The following is an 18737-nucleotide window of genomic DNA, read 5'->3' as shown; positions in this document are numbered from 1 at the left end:
ATTTTGGAAACCCTTCAGATCTTCTTTCATTGATGCACCCTTTGATAGAACCTCATTGTTTGGCCCCCAAGTGAGAGAGAGAGAGAGAGAGAGAAAAAGACTCTCTAGGTGCGACCAGGAAGGGATAACCCTGTCTGTGGTAGAAAGATGTGGTTCAAAAAATCCCAGGGTCCCTTTCAAGATACACGTGGAGAGAGTTCCTCCCAGGGGAGGGGGGGGACTCAAATGGAAAAAGCCATCCCCGGAGTAGAGGTGGGTCTCATAATCAGGGATCTAGAGATTCCTTCTCACAGATCCTATCAGAGATTTTGAACTGAGGCCCAACTGTCCAACTATGGAAGTAGTGGGGTGGGGTGGGGGGTGTATCATCTGTCCCTGTACCACAGATCCTGATTAGATATTACAAAAGTTTCATGGGTGCATAGGATAATATCCAGAGGTTATATCATACCATTTTCTGTTATAGAAAAGATCCCTGATGTTCCACTCTGTCAGAGGGAAGCAGCAGCATTAGAAATAAACAAGTTGCTAGAAAACAGTCATCCAAGAGGTCCCCCTGACCAGAGAGAATCCGGAACTTGGTCAAGATTATTTTTAGAGCCATAAAAGACTGGGAACTTGAGACCAGTTTCAGATCTCAACAAACTAAATCAAGTCTGTTCAGTATACAAAGTTCCAGATGGTCACGGTTCAGTCCATTCTGCCATTTCTGCACAAGAACAACTGCATGGGCTTAATAGATTTTCAGGATGTGTACTATCATATCAAGATGAACAGATGATCTAGAAGGTGTCTGGGCTTCTGGCTGGGAGCCAGTCATTATCAGTTCAGAGCTCTGCCCTTTGGTCTCACCACAGCCCTAAGGGTGTTCAAGTGTATGGCAGTTGTAGCAGCTCACCTAAGACTGCTGCAATTTCATATGTTTCCATACATGGATGACTGGCTCTTGACCTCTCCAACCAGGCATCACCTAGTTCAGGCAAGGGACTACTTACTCCAGCTGTACCTTCATCTGGGGATATCTGTTAATTACAGCAAATCTCAAATTAATCCAACTCAGACCCTGGAATTCATTGGTGCTCTTTTCAGTACAGCCAGTCAAATAACTGAATTCACACTTCTAGTTGAAACAGACAGACACACAGTTGACTAAGAGCTTTTGCCTAGCATTACAGTTAAAAAGGCATCTTCAGGGTTGAAACAGGCAGACACACAGTTGACTAAGCGATTTTGCCTAGCATTACAGCTAAAATGGCATCTTCAGAGTCTGAAGATGCCTTTTTAGCTGTAATGCTAGGCGAAAGCGCTTAGTCAACTGTGTATCTGTCTGTTTCAACTAGAAGTGTGAATTCAGTGGAATAAAAGACCATCCTTTCATTTTGAGCTTTGGGCTGCAGCTTTATTTGCTTTTAAGGAGGGAGAGTGGAGTTTGGTTCTCCGTCAAATAACTTCTCTCCCTCTGTTTTGGATTTAAACTATTCAGTTCCAGGTCAAAAAGATTATTTGAAATCCTTCTCTTTTAGCTCGTATGATACCCCAACCCTTTGTATCCATGTCAGCAGCAATTACCCTTGTACCACTGGCCAGGTGTTCCATATAAAAAATTCTTCAAAGGACACTTGCAACTGAATGGGCTATTCTCCAACACCATTTATCCAGGCCAGTCAAGGTAAATCAAGCTCGCAAGAATTATCTTCTCTGGTGGATTCATTCCATTCAAATACACAAATGCCATCCTTTTCTTCTCCCTCAGCGCAAGGCCACAGTAACAACGTATGCATCTCGCATAGAGTGGGAGGGGGCACTACCTGGGAGGGACAATCCAAGGCACATGATCACCTGAAGAGGCCAACACACGCACATCAATGTCCTGGAAATGAGAGCACAGTTATCCTCATTGCCCTTATTGGCCTTGTCAGAGCTGGTTTCTCTTCCTTTGGACTCATCTTTTACAACCTCTCGGACTCTGGATCTAACTCCAGACATCCTGTCTTGCCCAACATACATGATTCATCCAGATATTTCAGGCCTCAAGTTGACTGTATGGTTTCTCCAGTTCAATTGATTTCTAGACAGCCTAGGCTGTCTTTTCCTGTCCATCATATCTTGTCTTTCCCATAAAGCTTCCACCAGGGTAATTTATCAAATTAAATGTAAAAGGTTTGTTTGTTGGGCCCACACACAAAAAAAAAACATGGATATCAATTATTTTTGACTTTTTGGCTAAAATTTTCAGTGAGGGTGCCAACTCCTGAATTGTCAGAGTACAATTAGAAGCCATTTCCTAATTTCGTATAGGGGTAAATAATTCAGCTTTAGCTTTCTCCAAGCTGTAAAGCATTTCTCAGAGGAACCTACCTACTTAGACCGCTTTTAAAATATTCTACCCATCCTTGGGATCTAAATATTGTTCTTCAGACCTTGACTCAAACCCCCTTTGAACCATCAGCTACATCTTTTCTAAAATTTTTAATCTAGAAAACAATTTTGCTGTTTGCTGTCATTTCTGCCAGAAGAGTGTGTGAGCTTCAAGCACCGTCTTGTAAACCTTATTTAATTTTACACAAAGATATGGTTTCTTTATGGACCAGTCCTTCATTTTTACCAAATGTGGTGTCGGAATTTAATATTAATCAGGTCATCAATCTCCCAGTCATCTTTCATAACTTTTCAAACAAATGAGAATATGTACATTTTTGGGATGTCCATAGACAGTTACGTTTCTACCATTACATAACCAAAGATTTTGAGAAAATTTGAACAATTGTTTGTTTCCTTTCTGATTCAAAACAAGGCATACCAGTATGTAAAGTGACTTTAGCCAAGTGGTTGACTGACTGTATTACTGTTGTTCATGAGAAAGTGGGTTTGTCATTACCAAAACCTCTAAGAGCCCATTTCACAAGGTCTGTGGTGACTGCGTCAGCATTTTTCTCTAGAATTTCCTTGGATACTTGTGCAGCTGTAGCTTGGGCTAATCCTCATACCTTTATTGCTCATTACAAATTGGATGTGATCTCTAGGGAAAGAGCAGCCTTTGGCTCAGCTGTGGTCTGTGGTATCCTTCGTTGAGTCATCCCAGGAATAAGTAGCTGTGAATTCTGTCCCAGTTGTTGAGGAATGAATGAATGAAAACAACATCTGATAAAAATGTTAAGTACTCACCATAACGTTCCATCTGTGTTGTCCATTTTCATTCTTTAAACCCCCCTGGTTCTTTCTTGTTTAACTGCTGGATAGAGCAAAGAGTTTGGAGGAACCTCTGTTCCTTGTTTGAACTCCAGCTTTCATTCTTTTCTTAGTTTCCACTGCTGTATATATCTGTGGGCAGCAAACTAGATCTGATGTATGTTAGGTAGCTGGGGAATTTTGGGTAAAGAAAGGAGCTCTAGAGTTCAAGTTTTCTGTGATCTGGAAGAAGAGGCTAAGTCTGATTCAAGGATCCATTCCAAACTCAATTGCTGAGGAAGAATGAAAATGGACAACACAGACGGAACGTTATGGTAAGTACACAACTTTTATATACACTATATTTACTGCTGTAAGAAGGACTTTGGCAAAAAATGTATTGCAGCTGTCCAAGTCACTTGGAAGGTTTACAGTTGAAGTGCTCTACCTTGAATGATGCTGAAACAGATTTAAGGATGTTAAAATTGTTGTCATGACACATTAGTACCTGACTCAGGGGGTGTTGTTATGGAGCAATCATCTTGGACATTTTGGGGGGAAATATCCCTCTTGCTTCAAGGGAAAAATCATAAAGGAGTGTTTGTTATGTATTTAAGAAAAAAGGGAAGAGAAATGTCTTTTGTTTTGTAGTTGAAAAGCTTTTAATTGTGCCACTGTGTGGAAATGGTGTGGATCACCATTGTAAATGTAACCACCTACAGAAATGCTTGCAGCATATAGGAGGCTCATTTGGCACAAGGTAAACACAATTTAAACCTCTAACAAGCATTTTAAACAGTTTTTGTCAACTGTTACAGTTCTTCACCAGGTATTGCTATTACTGTACACAGTTAAACCTCTCGTAATCAATTTGTGGAAACGAGAGGTCAGAGCCTGCTGTTAGGATCTACTTATGCTCTCTTGACTGACTGACTGTTTTAAACTGTCTGAATCTTTACACAAGTTGAACTGCAATAATGTTCTGCTAACTGAATATTTAATGTTCATTTGAATTCTCAGTTTAAAAGCAAATTGAATAACTTTGTGTTTGTCTTACCAGATTTATGAACTTACAGGTACTCCCACACAAACATTATAGTCATTTAGATTTGAAACTTAAACATGCACACGTTATTTTTCTCATTATTGTTATTACTGGGCAATTCAGTTCTATGAAAGTACATGTCAGAAGGACATTAGATCATGCAGTGATCTTGCTGTCATTTAATTCATGAACCTGCAAAAGGAACAAGTTTATCATTGTATTAGTATAAAAATATTGCATCCTTTGTTACACAGGGTACAGTTTATTCTTGCAATTGTGCTGATTTTTAAATCTATGTACCAGACATTTTATTCAGTTTTCCTATAGACCAAAATACAAAAGTAGACATTGGTACATCTGGTACGTCTGATGCATCTGATTAGCTACCAAGCCACTTGTCATATCCAGTCCAGTACTGCTAATGCTTCAAGCTACTTACTCTCTTAAGATTTTCCTTCCCATAATCCCTGTATACTAAATCTACTTGAATCGCATTTCCCACCTTCATTTGGAGCTTGTCAGGCTAATGGATGTGTAATTCCTCAGGTCTATTATAAGCCCCTCCCTTGTGAAGAGGCATCACAACTGTGTGCAAAACCTCTAGGGCAAAGCCAGTGGATAAACTCATGATGAATAGTGGTCGGAATGGGTCTACCAGTGCAGGTAACAGTGTTATTGGGCCCCAAACAGGATGTTTTTTTTTTTTTTTTTTTTTTTTTTTTTTTTTTTTCTGGAAAGTACTTATAAAAAGTGTTCTTTTGTGATGATAGGGGTTTTGGGCCCTTGTGTATATGTGGGTTTGGTATAGATGTCTCTAGGGTAAAGTTAGGACTGAATTTGTTTGCAAGTGTATTTGCAATATTCACTAGATCAGACCTGGCCGCGGTGGTGTAGTGGTTAGTTTTGTTGCCTCACGGCAAGAGGTTCTCCCGTTCGATTCTCTGCTGGAGCGCCTTCTGTGTGGAGTCTACATGTCCTCCCTGTGGTTAGTGACGTTTGAAAGACATGCAGGTAGGTGCGTGCGTGAATGGGTGTGCCTTCTTTGAAGGTTGGGCGTCGGGGCTGGCAAGTCAGCACCATAAAAATCCACTGCCAATCATTAGCGATCCCTAACCGGAAAAGCCAAAAGACCATTACCAGATCAGAGTAGATAGTGCCATTTTAAGTGAGTTCATAGCAGTGCTGGGTAACATTTTGTAACTTCCTGACATAAAGCAGGATTTGTAGTTATCCTTGGGTACCAATGCCAACCCATTGGGAAGTCTTAGTTTTCTTGACAGTGGTTTTCAGAACTTGGGATAGTGTTTTTGATTTTAAGCTTTATTTGTGAGTCTTTAGGTTTGTTATATCTATTCTCATGAGCTTTTTTTCTCATATTGTGTTGTGTTTATGCATGTGGACCACCACACTGGTTTGCTCTTTCCATTCCCTTTTTGTTTACTTTTGGTAGGGATCGACAGGTTTATACAGTTTTCTAGGTGAATCATAGAATTTATTTACATAACTACTAGATGACTCTGCATCTTGTGGAGTATGGTTATTTGAACCTGGAGAGTTCATCATAAAATTGTAGGCAGTTTACATGTTTGGAGTCTTTGAATATTGTGATATTTGTTTCATTTGGTTTAAGGATTTTGAAAGAGAAAGCTATCAATTAGAGGTCAGACTTCACTGTGGAATGATATACCTGTGTAATTGTACATATGGCGTCCACATTTGCAAAGTCGAGACAAATAACATTTTTACTTTTAGTAGGTTCTTTGACTATTTGATATAGGGAGGCATAGGTTTTACAGTTTATCGATGGGTATTTAAGTCTCCCTGCACAATGGAGATTTTGGACATATGAAGTTTGTCCAATGTATTTTAGAACTGGAAATGGTTTTTGAGTGTCATCAAAGGAGTCCTGTTACATGCTTTGATGTAATCATTTTATTTAGGCTGAATTGAATGTCAGTGTTTGGTGTTTGAGCCTCTGGAATCTTTCTTGGGGTAATGTGTATACCCCACCACAGTTTCCTTTGGGTCTTAAAGGCATGGTAGAAGCAAAATATCTTCGCTACTAACAAGTTAGGACAAAGCGTCCAAAGTTATCCTGTCCTGATGGCTGTCTAATTGTATTTTATTTGCATACAAATAACAGAATATATCTTTACCTGCCAAACCGAAGGATCTTTCTGCAATGTCACTCACTGCTTTAGCAGCCTTTTTCAAAAATTCCACTGTGGATGAAGTTTGTGCTGTAACTTGCCAGGCACTGTACACTGGACATAATTTCCAGAGCCAGGGCTTCCTTCAGAGCAACAATCCTTAGGGGTGTACTGTCGCTGGGTCTGGCACCCATGTCCCTTATGAACAGAGGTAACTTGTAAATGCCTGGCCCCAAATGTCCTAATTGGATACAGGGCATCATTATTCTTTTGGGAAAACATGGCTAGGGTTAGAAAGGCCCCCAGGTCAAGTAACAATCTATGAATACATCATTGAGTCAAATTCCAAGTCAGGTTTCTAGAGTACTAAGTGAACGATGCAGGTCTTCTACTTTGTCTTGTGACTGCTGAATCTGAAGGTAGGTAGTTTAAGGAAGTTTTGTCACAGGCTTCACAGTCTAACTGTATCAAACAAGTAAGGGTAGAAAGTAAAACAGCAGCTGTCAATATTATAGGTATCTTTTTGAATTGTTTTGATTATTTACCAGTCCTGAAAAGTCATCTCTTCCAGAAAAAAATAGATTTAATTGCTGAAGTTGAACAGCATTACTGTGATTTTCCATCACCACAGTTAAAGAAGCAGATTATTACCAGTGCTAAGTCATTTTAGAGTAATAAAGCTCTTTATCATGGCACACTCCCTACTGAGTTGCACAATAAATTTCCATGTACTTTGACCTGATTATTTTGTAAGGTTACTGAATGCATTAGGCCCCTTTTGTAGCATAATAAATCCATTGTCAATTGCCAAAATAATTTTGATTCTAAAACCCAAAGATGATCATATGCAAATACAAAATTATAAACCAATTTTCAAACTGATTTTAAAATTTGTGCTAAGTTAGTCAATATTTTTAATTTCTTACAAAAATAATGCACCTTACCAGGTCCATGGTATAGAGAGATTAAGACACTAGGCTACTAAACAGGTAGCTCAGTTTTGAGTAGAGGTGTCTGTGCCTGTAGGAGCTGATTAGGGTGTATGGAAGTGAGCATCCATAGTTGGCTCACCTCTCCTGGGATGGAGTGGATTAGTGTATGAGAAATACTTTTGATCTTTCTACGGGAAAACACAAATGTCCAAGGATGTGAATTTGGCCATCTTGGACAGAGCCTAGTGTTTTAAGACGTTGACTCTCTAGAAAGGTGTAGAGAGAGGAAGGCCTTGATTTAAGGGTTTTGGGGAATGAACATTTGACAGATTGAGCAAGAGTTGTGATTGTGTTTAAGGCCTAAGCAAAAGAAGTCCTTGTATGGAATCTGCTTACCACTCTCGCAATTACCTGTCCTAGCTGACATCTAACAACTTTCAACAAAGTAACCTAAGTAAAAAGGAAGGATAAGTGATCTAAGCAAAGGTACCAACGACCAAAGGGCAATCAGTTAGATGAATGCACAGTCTGCATTCGTGCTGGTGGTGAGATAGTCTGAGGATCCACAGTAGTCCATCTGTCTATATATCGCAACGCTTATGAGCTGAGGTCATTTGTCAGATGTACGACCTCTGGAAAGTAAAGATTTGATATTCTGGTTGTATGTCAGTGGTGACAACATATATGTCAGGAGTACAGCAACAGTGATCATTAGGGCATCTACTGTTATAGTACGTTCTCATGTTATTCCGCATAATAGAATATGGCTAATTGAGGGGTCTTGAGCAACATGTTAGAGCCAGAAGTTTAAGAAAAACAGTGAAACCGGGCAAAGTGTAATAAAAAATGCAGTTATCAATGTAATATATATGTAAAGGCCGTAAAAAAAAGCTTACTGCTGAAAAGTTGAAGCGTACACACACGGTTTTCTAGTGTGGTCCATGGAAATATTAGCTTCAGTGATGTAGGGATATAAAGCCCTGACTATGACCTAGACTGCCTAGGATCGATTAACAACTTGAGTGTCTGACATCACTGGCAGGGAGGATGAGTATGCCTGACCTGCATAGGACAGCATGTAAAGGTGGGTGAATCTCTCATTGGACTCTGGGGCAAGCCAGAGCTGAGAGAGAGTAGGGATAGACATGTGGGTAGAAATGAAGAGGCATGACTTCTAAGGATCCTGGGGTGCAGGCCCTTTCAGAACCTATGCCTTACTGGCCCACCTGGCGTAACAGTGAATAATGTCAATGCGCTAGGGCTAGGGCTAGAGCTTGGGGCAAGCTTTAGTGCAGTATTCAGCACGTGACACTTCCAGGTCTGGCACAACTCTATACCTACTTTTCCTCCTCATCCTTATTCTGTCAACAGCAGCAGCCTTACAGGCTGGTTCTGATGTAACATACATTCCCATTTTTTCTTTCCCCCTCTGTTAGATGGCACTGACAAGAGGGTGAGAGCATTGAGGAGAGAGTTGAACAGCTAATGGCCAGCTGAACGGCACTAAAACAAAATACATATAAATTAGCATAGTTTGGTGCACATTTTGTATACGAGGCCATTGCTGTTATGTAGAGAAGTTTGCTATTAAAAAAAAAAGTTATAATGAAGGCAAAAATGGAGTAAACTCATGGCAAAGGTTATTCCTGGTCCTTGTTTAATTAAATCTGAAGTAGAAATAGTAGCATTTATCTTGGCCCAGTAAAAATCATTCCGCAGTGTTGCATCTCAGAGTTGGCTTGCTACTTAGTCATGGCTGAAAAAATGCTTGCATCAGTCCATTCATCCAGTTAACAAAGTAAATAAGTAAAAGTTCATCCAGAAATGAACAGTATTCATTAATGATGGAGTAAAGGAATGTAAAGTTTTAAGGAAGAAGCAAGTTAATGGGTACTGTATTAAGTATAAACATTAATGAACAGCAGAAAAACATGACTAAAGAATTTATAATAAGATGTATGAACTTTTCATAGTGTGTTTAATAAAATGATAAAGAAAGTTGACCTCTTTGTCAGACAAAAAGCTTAGCTTTTTACCTCTCAGCAATAATTTATGTAATGTTGTAGGGAGCAGAAGGTCAGACGGTGATGGTCATAGACCTTCTTCTGGAAATGTATTATGCATAGTTAAATACTTTGATTACTCATAATAGTAAATTCCCAACCATATGCGCTTCCTTAAAGACGTACTCGTGACTCAGAGTTTGCCTGCAAACACAGCCAGTCTTATTTAAAATGTTTTGGTGTGGGTTTCAAACTGTTGAAATTTGCTATCAACTTATTAACATATGCTGATAATTGTTTAATTAGATGTCACATTTCTGACTACTGGTAGGCTGAACAACAATTGCCTAGAGGTGAATGTAAAAAAGAAAAGTTAGATGTGAGACTTTCTAACTGAACATGAAAAGCAGCCTTTTGTGTTTCATTTCATCTAAAGTCAGCATGGTAGATAAGTAGGATATGAAACTATAAACCTACATGACTTTGGTATACATTGTTGTGATCTTTGGTGTTTGGGCGCACATTATGGAGCAATCACAGTATATACATTAATTTCTTGTAGTGCCTTGTATTTATAAAATTTTGAGAAATTTTTTCTTCTGACAACCTAAACTGCCTTTTAGTTGTTTTAAGAAGATGCATTAGTGTAACTCTGTATTTTAAGTTTATTAACATATCTGAGTTACCTTTATATTATGTTTATCTTTTTCCCACAAAGTTGTTAACCTTTAATAAGTATGACTGTCGTGCTGCATTAATTATCTACAATGTTGTGTGGGATTTAGAATGCTCCATTTCTATTGCACCTAGGTGAGCGCATTTATGTATTTTTTAATGAAAGCTTTTTTATTGTATATCATTATTTTCAGTGTTTTTCCAGGTTTTTAAGCAATTGTCCCATTTTTTATTGCAGGAAGTTTTACTGTGGATGACCAGGATTACTGCTTTTCTTCCATTCTGCACAATGTCTTGGCTGCAGAGACTTGTATTGTTCTTACTAGAAATCATGCACACATTTATGTTTTATAGTATGACCTGATAAGCATATTATAGCTATAAATTTTTCTTATTTATGGCAAGGATTCTGATTTTTTAAAGTTTCAAAGCTGCCTTTTAGATGAGCTATAAACATTTATATGTATATCCTGACCCAGTGGATTATGAGAGAGGTGTGTATGCTGGGGGTGTTACAGGCTGAACAAGTGGAGAGTTGCATTGCAGAAGCGCCATGGGCAGCCATTGCTGGACTATTAAAAATGCTTTTATTTATTTTAATTTTGCAAAATTAACTGGTCCAAAGACCATTTTCAGCCATAACATGATCTCTGAGGTGAGAAACAGAAGTAAAAACACTGTAGTTCAAAAAGCTACAAGAAAGCAGGAGTACAAGCCGTGTAGTTGCAAACAAAGAAATTGGTACATTATGGTAATTAAATAATATCTTGGTGTACACAGTATGTTTCAGTAATCACACTGAGTTGTGATGTGTCATAGTAAAACACTGATTACTTGTAGAGTACAGTTGACATTTACTTGAGAAATGTATAGGAAATTAATTCTGACAACAGCCGTAATCCATGTATGAATTGTATATTCACTAAGTAGGTATAGATGTAGCTGGGGAATAATAGCTGGATTAACCAGTTTTGTTTTACATTTTTGATTGATGTGGGTGCTTGGCTGCTAAAACCACAATGCGTGACCTAGTGATAATTTCCTTCAGGGATGTGCTGTAACAGTGAGTTGTGTTATATAATTATTGTATTTCCAGTTTATATATGTTACAGCAGCTTTTTAGGTATTAAGCCCACTACAGTCATTTCCTCCAGTAGTTTTACTGTTACATTCATGTTTGTCTGTTTGTGTTTTAGTTCATCATTGAAACTGAGCAATGGAGAGACAGAGTCCGTGAAAACTATGATAGTTCATGATGATGTAGAGAGTGAGCCAGCAATGACTCCATCAAAAGATGGCACTTTAATTGTTCGGCAGGTATAGTACACTGAACATGATTTGTAAATCTGATGTTTCAATAGTTAACTGACATATTCTTCCATGTGTTTTTAACATTTCATTTCTTTTTTTACCCTCATTTTGTATATCAGTAGGAATGTTATGGAAGTAGTCTAGAGGGGAAGATATGCAGTGTCTTTTGTGCTGTTACAGTGCATGTGGAAAGTTTGTTAGAGCTTTCTCCTTCATTGATGCGTTAACTTGCATGTTATCACTGGCACCACTGTTCTGACAATGAAAAGCCATTTAGAAATGGTTAGGTACCATTACTGTCAGCAGTTGTATAACTATGGTTTCCAGGCAAATAAATATTCCATAATGGATTTTCGTAGTTAGGACATGGTTACTTTTTGTTCAGAAAAGATTACCTTATCTTAAAATGGCAAATCCAATGTGGCAGACATCTTTGAGAAAAAGCAGGTTAAGATCACAGAAACTTTAACTCAGTAAAGAATTACTGGCCTGCATATGAAGAAAATGTAAATGAGTGGTGCTGGTAGTTATATCTCTTATTGTATGGGAGATGGAGTGTAATTTGGGGGTGTTAAAGTGAACCAGCGTGTTAAGTACCTCCAGGGTGGTAGATATGTAGGGCCCTAACTAATGTGCTACTTTAACAATGTGAAGTCAGTATAAGTTAGCATCTTATTTACCCAAAATATTATAAGTTATTATACACTGACCATCAGTAGTGATATGCTTAGTGCCTGACAGTCAATTTTATGTTGTTTTATTTTTAAAAGAAAAGAAATGTATTCAGCAGTAATGACAAAATTACTGAACACGGTTACAAAAGACAAACTGAAGTGTGATGCTGATCATAACTTGTTAGGGAATAGGTATTTAAGCAACTCTTGAGCAAGACAAGTATGCCTGTTTTTTCTGCAGAGTGCAGGCGACAAAATGCGTGTCATCTACCATGAGAGCAATGGCTTTGCCAGTCGTATTCACCTCTTGCCAGATCTCTTACAGCAAAGCCATTCCTCCTCCACTTCTTCCTCCCCATCCTCCAGCCAGGCGACACCCACAATGTCCCCACTGACACCCCTGGAGAAGCTAACTTCTATTGAGGTATGTCTCACACCACTAAAGGCTGCTTTCAAAAGTTATGCCACTTCTATCTGGTAGCTAGTAATTTTGGAAATCCAGCCAGTCTGCCATGGCTGTAACCTTCTGTCTTTTCTCTGTGTAACATATTCTTTAACTTGCCATCTCTAAAAGGCACTAAACCAAAGCTGTATGTAACAAAAGCATTTCTGTACCCCCAGACTTGCCAGTGAATTATTTGCTTAGCTTATTTTGTAATCCATTGTTTCTGGCTACATAAGGGATTCTGTGAACTGTGAAATGTGATTCAGTTGGTAGTACATCATAGTGCCTTATTTTAGTTTGTGTTTTATAGGCTGTATCAAAAAATGTCAAAATTATTTTGCTGGCTCTTTCATGTTACACTTAAGCGGAATCTTGCGTTCACACATAGTGCCTGACCAGACTTTGTGGGGCATTCTTCTGTAAAGAATGTTGCAGTCTTGGTTTTGATTTTTATTTGTATTATTAAATTAAGCAGATGCAAGGTTGATGTAAGTAAGACCCACCAATTTCTAAGGAAGTAGTGATTGATAATTTATATTAATTTCACCAAATTTGTTTGGCTATATCCAGAGCAGTCCAACAAATGATGTGAAGGAACTCCATTAAATGATTGTGAGTATTTTATTAACTGCTGCAGTCATGAGAACAGAAGAGCATCAAAAGAGTAGTAATGTGGTGGGTCATCATATTGGCAACTCGGCCTATGGGTTCAGTCAAGTTATGGCTATTAGCTTCAGAAATTGAAGGGGGGGGAGCTACATTTCTAGCATTGAACAATGATTATGTAAATCACATTTCACAGGGTCAGGCCAGACACACTAATAAAACTGAATTTATCACTGCTTTTATAACATCTGTATGTACTAAACTGGCAAGTTTTACATACAGCAGAATTCACATCACTTTTATTTCCCAGCTTTCAAAAACCTTGTGTGTGTTCATTGCTTGGTAGATTAGACCAGTTGATTGGGTTTTGTTACTAATCATGTTGCATGCAATTGTTTCTATTTGTCGTTTTAGATGTATATAATCATTTCATTTCACTGAGCCCCTTGTCTAAGTGCAATAAATACTTTGATTTCCTAGAAACTGTTGCTGCTGTTTTCTGGCAAGAGGCTCATATTTGTTTCTACCCATTATTCTCCATTTGTAATGCTTTATATTCAGCAGAGGCAGTGTAGTTGTGTTGTTCAGTTCAATTTGCCAAAAGTAAAAATGGATTTTTGTCTCTTATCCAGACCACCTCTGGTTTAACCAGTATCTGGGGTTAGAATAAGTATACAGGTTTTTATGTACAAATTGTCAGCTGAGCTCTGTAAAAGGTAACAGAATGTCTTAATTTATGGAGCAGTTTTAAGAATTGGCTTGGATGTAGTATTTACTAAAGAAAACAAAAACATCCTAGGTTCCCCAGTGTGATTTTTATGTCCTGTTTGCTTTAGTTTAACATTTTCACTCACATAATGTGGTTAAGGAGTTTTAATTTTATAGGCTGTTAACTGGTGACTGAAGCTATTTTGCTAAGTCAGATGACAATGAGGGCTGAGGTCAAGGAGCAGAGCTGCTTTTGCTAGCTCTGCTGTCATTGAAAGGGTGTGGGTTTCTTTTTGTTTTGATAGTAACCCTCAAGTGAAGGCCATGAGCTCTAGTTCTTGTAAATGGGAGAAGAAAAGTAGTGACAGTCCTCTTTTGGGAGTAGTGAGAGTTTGGAAGTATGTACTTATAAATCACATTAACATTATTACATGCCATTCATTATGGTAAAGGTAGGAATAATGCAGAAATGTGTCCTGCCATCAGAATAGCACCATACTGGGATGCCCCAAAAAATAATTGATATAAGCAAGAATGAAGGAAATGGAAAACACAGTCACTCCAATGAAAAACAGCCAGTTCCTGCTCACGGAGAGCACAGGGTTAATGCAAGAAGTATATACTCAAATATCAAAATACATCAACCACTCATCAGACGTTACCCAGACGTGACTGTCAGTTAAAAGGCAAAAATTACCTGGTTTCAGCTCTGGATCTTAGCCTGTTTTATAAATGTTTACTTCTATTGCATGTATGATCAGAAGAACAGGGTCTTTGCAAACCTCAGGGCCCTTCAAAACTTTTTTGACTGTGACTTTTCTTTTCCCCTTTGCAGTGGTTTTAGCGTACCCGCATAGTGTACTGTAATGGAAGTTTCATGCCAGAGTACATGAAATTTACCACGGGTATGCCACACCAGCTGCAAAAGGTATCCCCCTTACTCCACCAGGAACCATCCATGCAATATGCTTATGTCCAACAACCCCCCCCCCCACATAAGCATGCCCATTCTTCCTGCATGTGCCTAAGCCAGTAGGCAAACATGAGCCACTTGGGCCATAGTCTAGGCTCTGTTCCTGTACACCATCAGTGCCCTTGGAGCCTTGTGAAGAAGAATAGAGAGTGGGTAAGGTTTAGAAGTCAAAAACTATGTGATGCTTGTCTGACAATGGTTGTGCATTTGATGTGCTTTATTTCCATAGCAGGGCATGCCTTCGTTGAAGGTTGGACGTCGAGCTGGCACCTCGGCGTTCGTGAAAATCTACTGCCAATCATTAGCAGACCGGAGTTCCGCTGTGGCGACCCCTAACCGGGAAAAGCCGAAAGACGAACAACAACATTTCCATAGCAGGGAATGAACAGGTTGTAATAGACACAGACATTGTTAGCAGATGTAGAAGTAATAAAATTAAAAACATCACTGGACACACTCACTGTCCAATATTTTTAAACTTGAGTAACCCCTGGCTTGAAGGCTTTAATTGGATGACATGGTAATGAAATAGTGTGTTGAATTTTTTAATTATGACATCCTCATACTTTGTTAACAGCAGTTGTAGTCTTTTGCCATGGTACCAGACTTTCTGTGAATGTTTGCTTAGTATTTTTTTTCAAAGTCTGGAGGTGTGTGTTTTTATTTTTTAATTATTCCATGGGCATGTGACATCAGATTCATACATCACTTTGTCAGGCTGACAAAACAGCCCTCCCTTTGAGAAATGATAAATGTACTGAACTCTTAAAGGTCATCCGATCTCAAGCCTGAAACTAGTGGATTGCATGTGTCTTTTTAAAAAGTTTCGGTAATTACAGAAGAAGATAGAAATTTAGAGTGACTGTTCCCTTTTAAGGAGGCATTGAAATATTTCAGTGTCCTTGCTTTTAAGGTGGTAAAGGATGAGATGTAGGATTAAACACTTGTTCAGCTTGGAATGTTGCCTTGCATATGCCAGGGAGCCCTAGCTCAGTAAACAATAAAACAGAATCTGGAAAGGTAAAAAGAACCTTGGAAATGGCAGTTACTGTGGGTATTGGTGTTTTGTCTTTACTTCTTGATGATCTGTCCACTGCAGTGGTTTCTATCTAGTACTCCTATATTGCTGAACAAGAACCAGCAATATAGAAATAAAACTGAGCTTGACTATTAGAAATGATGTCACACCATAGTGGAACAGTATATGTTATGCAGAAATGTAGCGCACATTGAAGGGCAAAAACACAGAAGCACACAGTCTCCTTTGTAGTAGCTATTGCTACACCATTTAGCACATACAGTAGTTAGGAAAAACATTTTTAAGTAAAATTGTTTATCTTTATGAAATGTAATGTAAAGCATGGCCATGCCTAAAAGTCACAATTTTGCTTTGAAATGTTTTTTTGCCATGGCAAGTGAAAGGGGTAGGAAAAGACCAATATTTCTTGATAGCTGCATAGATCTGAATTTATTTCTTTCTTTGTTTCAGATAATTTCACCCCTCATCTTTGAGGGTCGGGTGATGGCAGCATTCTTTGCTTGTCTTTTGCCTCCTTACACTACCTTGATTTGCTTTTTGTCTTTTACTTAACTTCCTGTTTTATTTACTATATTTAGTTTCTTTGGGGAGTGGTGTACAGTAGCAGTTTTGTCTTGTGTATGTTGCAGTATCTCTTATAAATTTGTATTTTAATTTCCAGACGCAGTCAGCTGGTAATACCCTGCAAAAACATAAGTCTTCATCTTCATTTACACCTTTTATTGATCCCAGACTGTTACAGATTTCTCCGTCAAGTGGAACAACTATTGCATCTGTAGGTAAGAGATTAAAGTGTTTTACCAGCGTAGACAAATTTTCATTTGAATATTCATTAGGTTGTAAGGTGAAAGAAATGTAACTTCTGCAAGAATCTCACAGAATCCTGTATTTGTAACTTTCTGAGTACTCCATGCTGACATTGCCATAAAAGTGGCATATCTGAGTAGGTGTAAATGGTTTTCATACCACTATACAGGTTCTGACAAAATCTGTGCTTTTTTGTTTATCTGTCAGCTTTGCAGTCCTCATTGTTTCTCTTCAAGGCTGCTGCATAAACTTTGCTTTTAGAAAACATAGCTATGATGATTTTTAGCCTGCGGCCTTTCCTTAAACTTTAGCTTATATTGCTTTTCAGACTTTTAGCTAGTTAATACTTCATTGTCTCAAAACGCTGCTTTTCTTTGAGAGATCTCTCGCATCAGTGCCTCATATGGTTTGATGTCTCCTCCTTGTATTTTTGCAAGATTAAAACATTGTACTGTGAGAATTTAAATATACTAATTTGAAGAGAATTTAAAGTTATTGGTGTGCAGAAGCATCCTGCATGCTGTGATAGAGGAATGTTTGAAAAAAGATAATTGTGGCTTTTGCTTAAAGAAATGGCGAGAATGGTCAATTGAGTGACTATGGCACCACTCAGAAATGACAGCGATGATGGCTTTAGTGGGTTGATATGAAGGACATAAATATAGCATTAGAAAGAACTGTGCATGGTCTAAAGGATTTATTGGGGCTGCTGGTTGTATGTGGTAGTACACTGGCAGTCTGTCAAGTTACTCATTCTGCTGTTTTTGAATGAACACTGTGACTCAGTGTTGCTGGTAAAGCAAAAAGCACACGAGTTGCATGACAAAGCAGCCACGATATGGGGAAGTTAGTGTGTTATAATCAACAGTTGGTAACAATGGAAGACGAAATAAGAAGAAAGAATCTGAGACTAAGCTGAGTGCCCAAAGATGGAAACAATGTGGAGGCCACTCTGATGGGTTTTTAAAGAAGACATGGGTTTTTAAAGAAGACATGGGTTTTTAAAGAAGACATTGGGAAGTGAAAGAATTATCAGTTACCATTAACTGTAGTGAATAAAAATGTGTTAACCAAGAAAAAATATTGTACAGTTTATGCTGTGTGAGGAGGAACAAGTTTTTTTGCAAATATGGTAGCCAGGGAACGGATATGGATGGGAAAAGCAGCCATTTTTTTATATACTTGTGGGTATTACCAAATAGCTTCCCTACCTTTTCTCTCATTGAGCCATTTGTTCCTCTCTTTTTTGAGTGGGATCCAGACATCTGCTTACCTGGGCAGGAGACCTTTAGCCCATTTGCTACATGGCCTGGAGTGTCTAATTTATTTATTTATTTCCAGTTTGATTACCAGGGAAGTCCACTGGGCCCAAAGGACCTGTTTTCAGTGGAGGCCCAGGGAGAAAAGCTCCAGTAAACATAATAAAGTACAAATATAAGAGATACAGAGATACACAGTATAGGACATACAGAGAGCTACATAGTGTAGGACAGTTTACAAAATATGCACAGAGTAACACATAGTCAAACAAAATAGCTTGTGGTTGTTCAGAGGGTTATGTAGATACATTTAAGCAAACACTCTAAGAAACACACCAATAAAATAAAGGTAGAAAACACTTTACATGCACTCATTTAAAGTATGATGCTATTTACAATATTTACACAGTTGTGTTGTGTGATAAGTAGCTCTCGGACTTGTAGAGAGCTTAGACACACTCATGGCGAAGTAACTATAGGAGATTTAGAGAGGTTGGAACCTGTGAGAAAACCTCCTGGGGGCAAATACTTAGATTTAGGTAGGGTAAAGGCAGGTATGTTTCCTTTTAGTGAACAGGTGTTTGAAAAGCTGGGATTTAAAGTTATATGAGTTTGGTATCATCCCATCATTGGCTAATCATCTCATTTGCTCCCCTAGAAAGACGAGTTAGGTGGATAATAGGAGTAAGCCAGCCTACTGAATCCAGTAGGATTATTTCTACTCACTTGAGCTCCAGTTAGACTACCTACTCACAGGAGACATGCATGCCTTTCCTCCACTGTACGTGCTGTTAATATCATTGGCAGCATGCCCTTGGTGTGCATGTGCAGCACCCAGTGCCCCCCATGCCAAGCCAGAGATATCAGGATGGTTAAAATGGCAGGACATCCATCCTCACCAACCCTTACCATTCAGTACCTGTATCTTTAATTAAACATAGG

At 38.5% G+C, this 18737-nt stretch overlaps 1 protein-coding gene across 1 annotated transcript in view; it reads left to right on the top strand.

Moving 5' to 3' along the window:
* MAP4K4 (mitogen-activated protein kinase kinase kinase kinase 4) overlaps nucleotides 1–18737 on the top strand; it is a 3343981-nt gene that overhangs the window by 2423554 nt on the left and 901690 nt on the right. Inside the window, exons 23-25 of the mRNA XM_044071965.1 lie at nucleotides 11170–11290; nucleotides 12200–12382; nucleotides 16391–16508. Coding sequence (XP_043927900.1) covers nucleotides 11170–11290; nucleotides 12200–12382; nucleotides 16391–16508 — 422 coding nt within the window. The remainder of the gene's footprint in view (nucleotides 1–11169; nucleotides 11291–12199; nucleotides 12383–16390; nucleotides 16509–18737) is intronic.

This window comes from Protopterus annectens, chromosome 5.part0, assembly GCF_019279795.1.
Source record: "Protopterus annectens isolate FY-2018-M chromosome 5.part0, PAN1.0, whole genome shotgun sequence".
Lineage (NCBI taxonomy): Eukaryota > Metazoa > Chordata > Ceratodontiformes > Protopteridae > Protopterus > Protopterus annectens.
The sequence above is the reverse complement of the archived record's forward strand: the minus strand, read 5'-3'. Positions and strand labels throughout refer to the sequence as shown.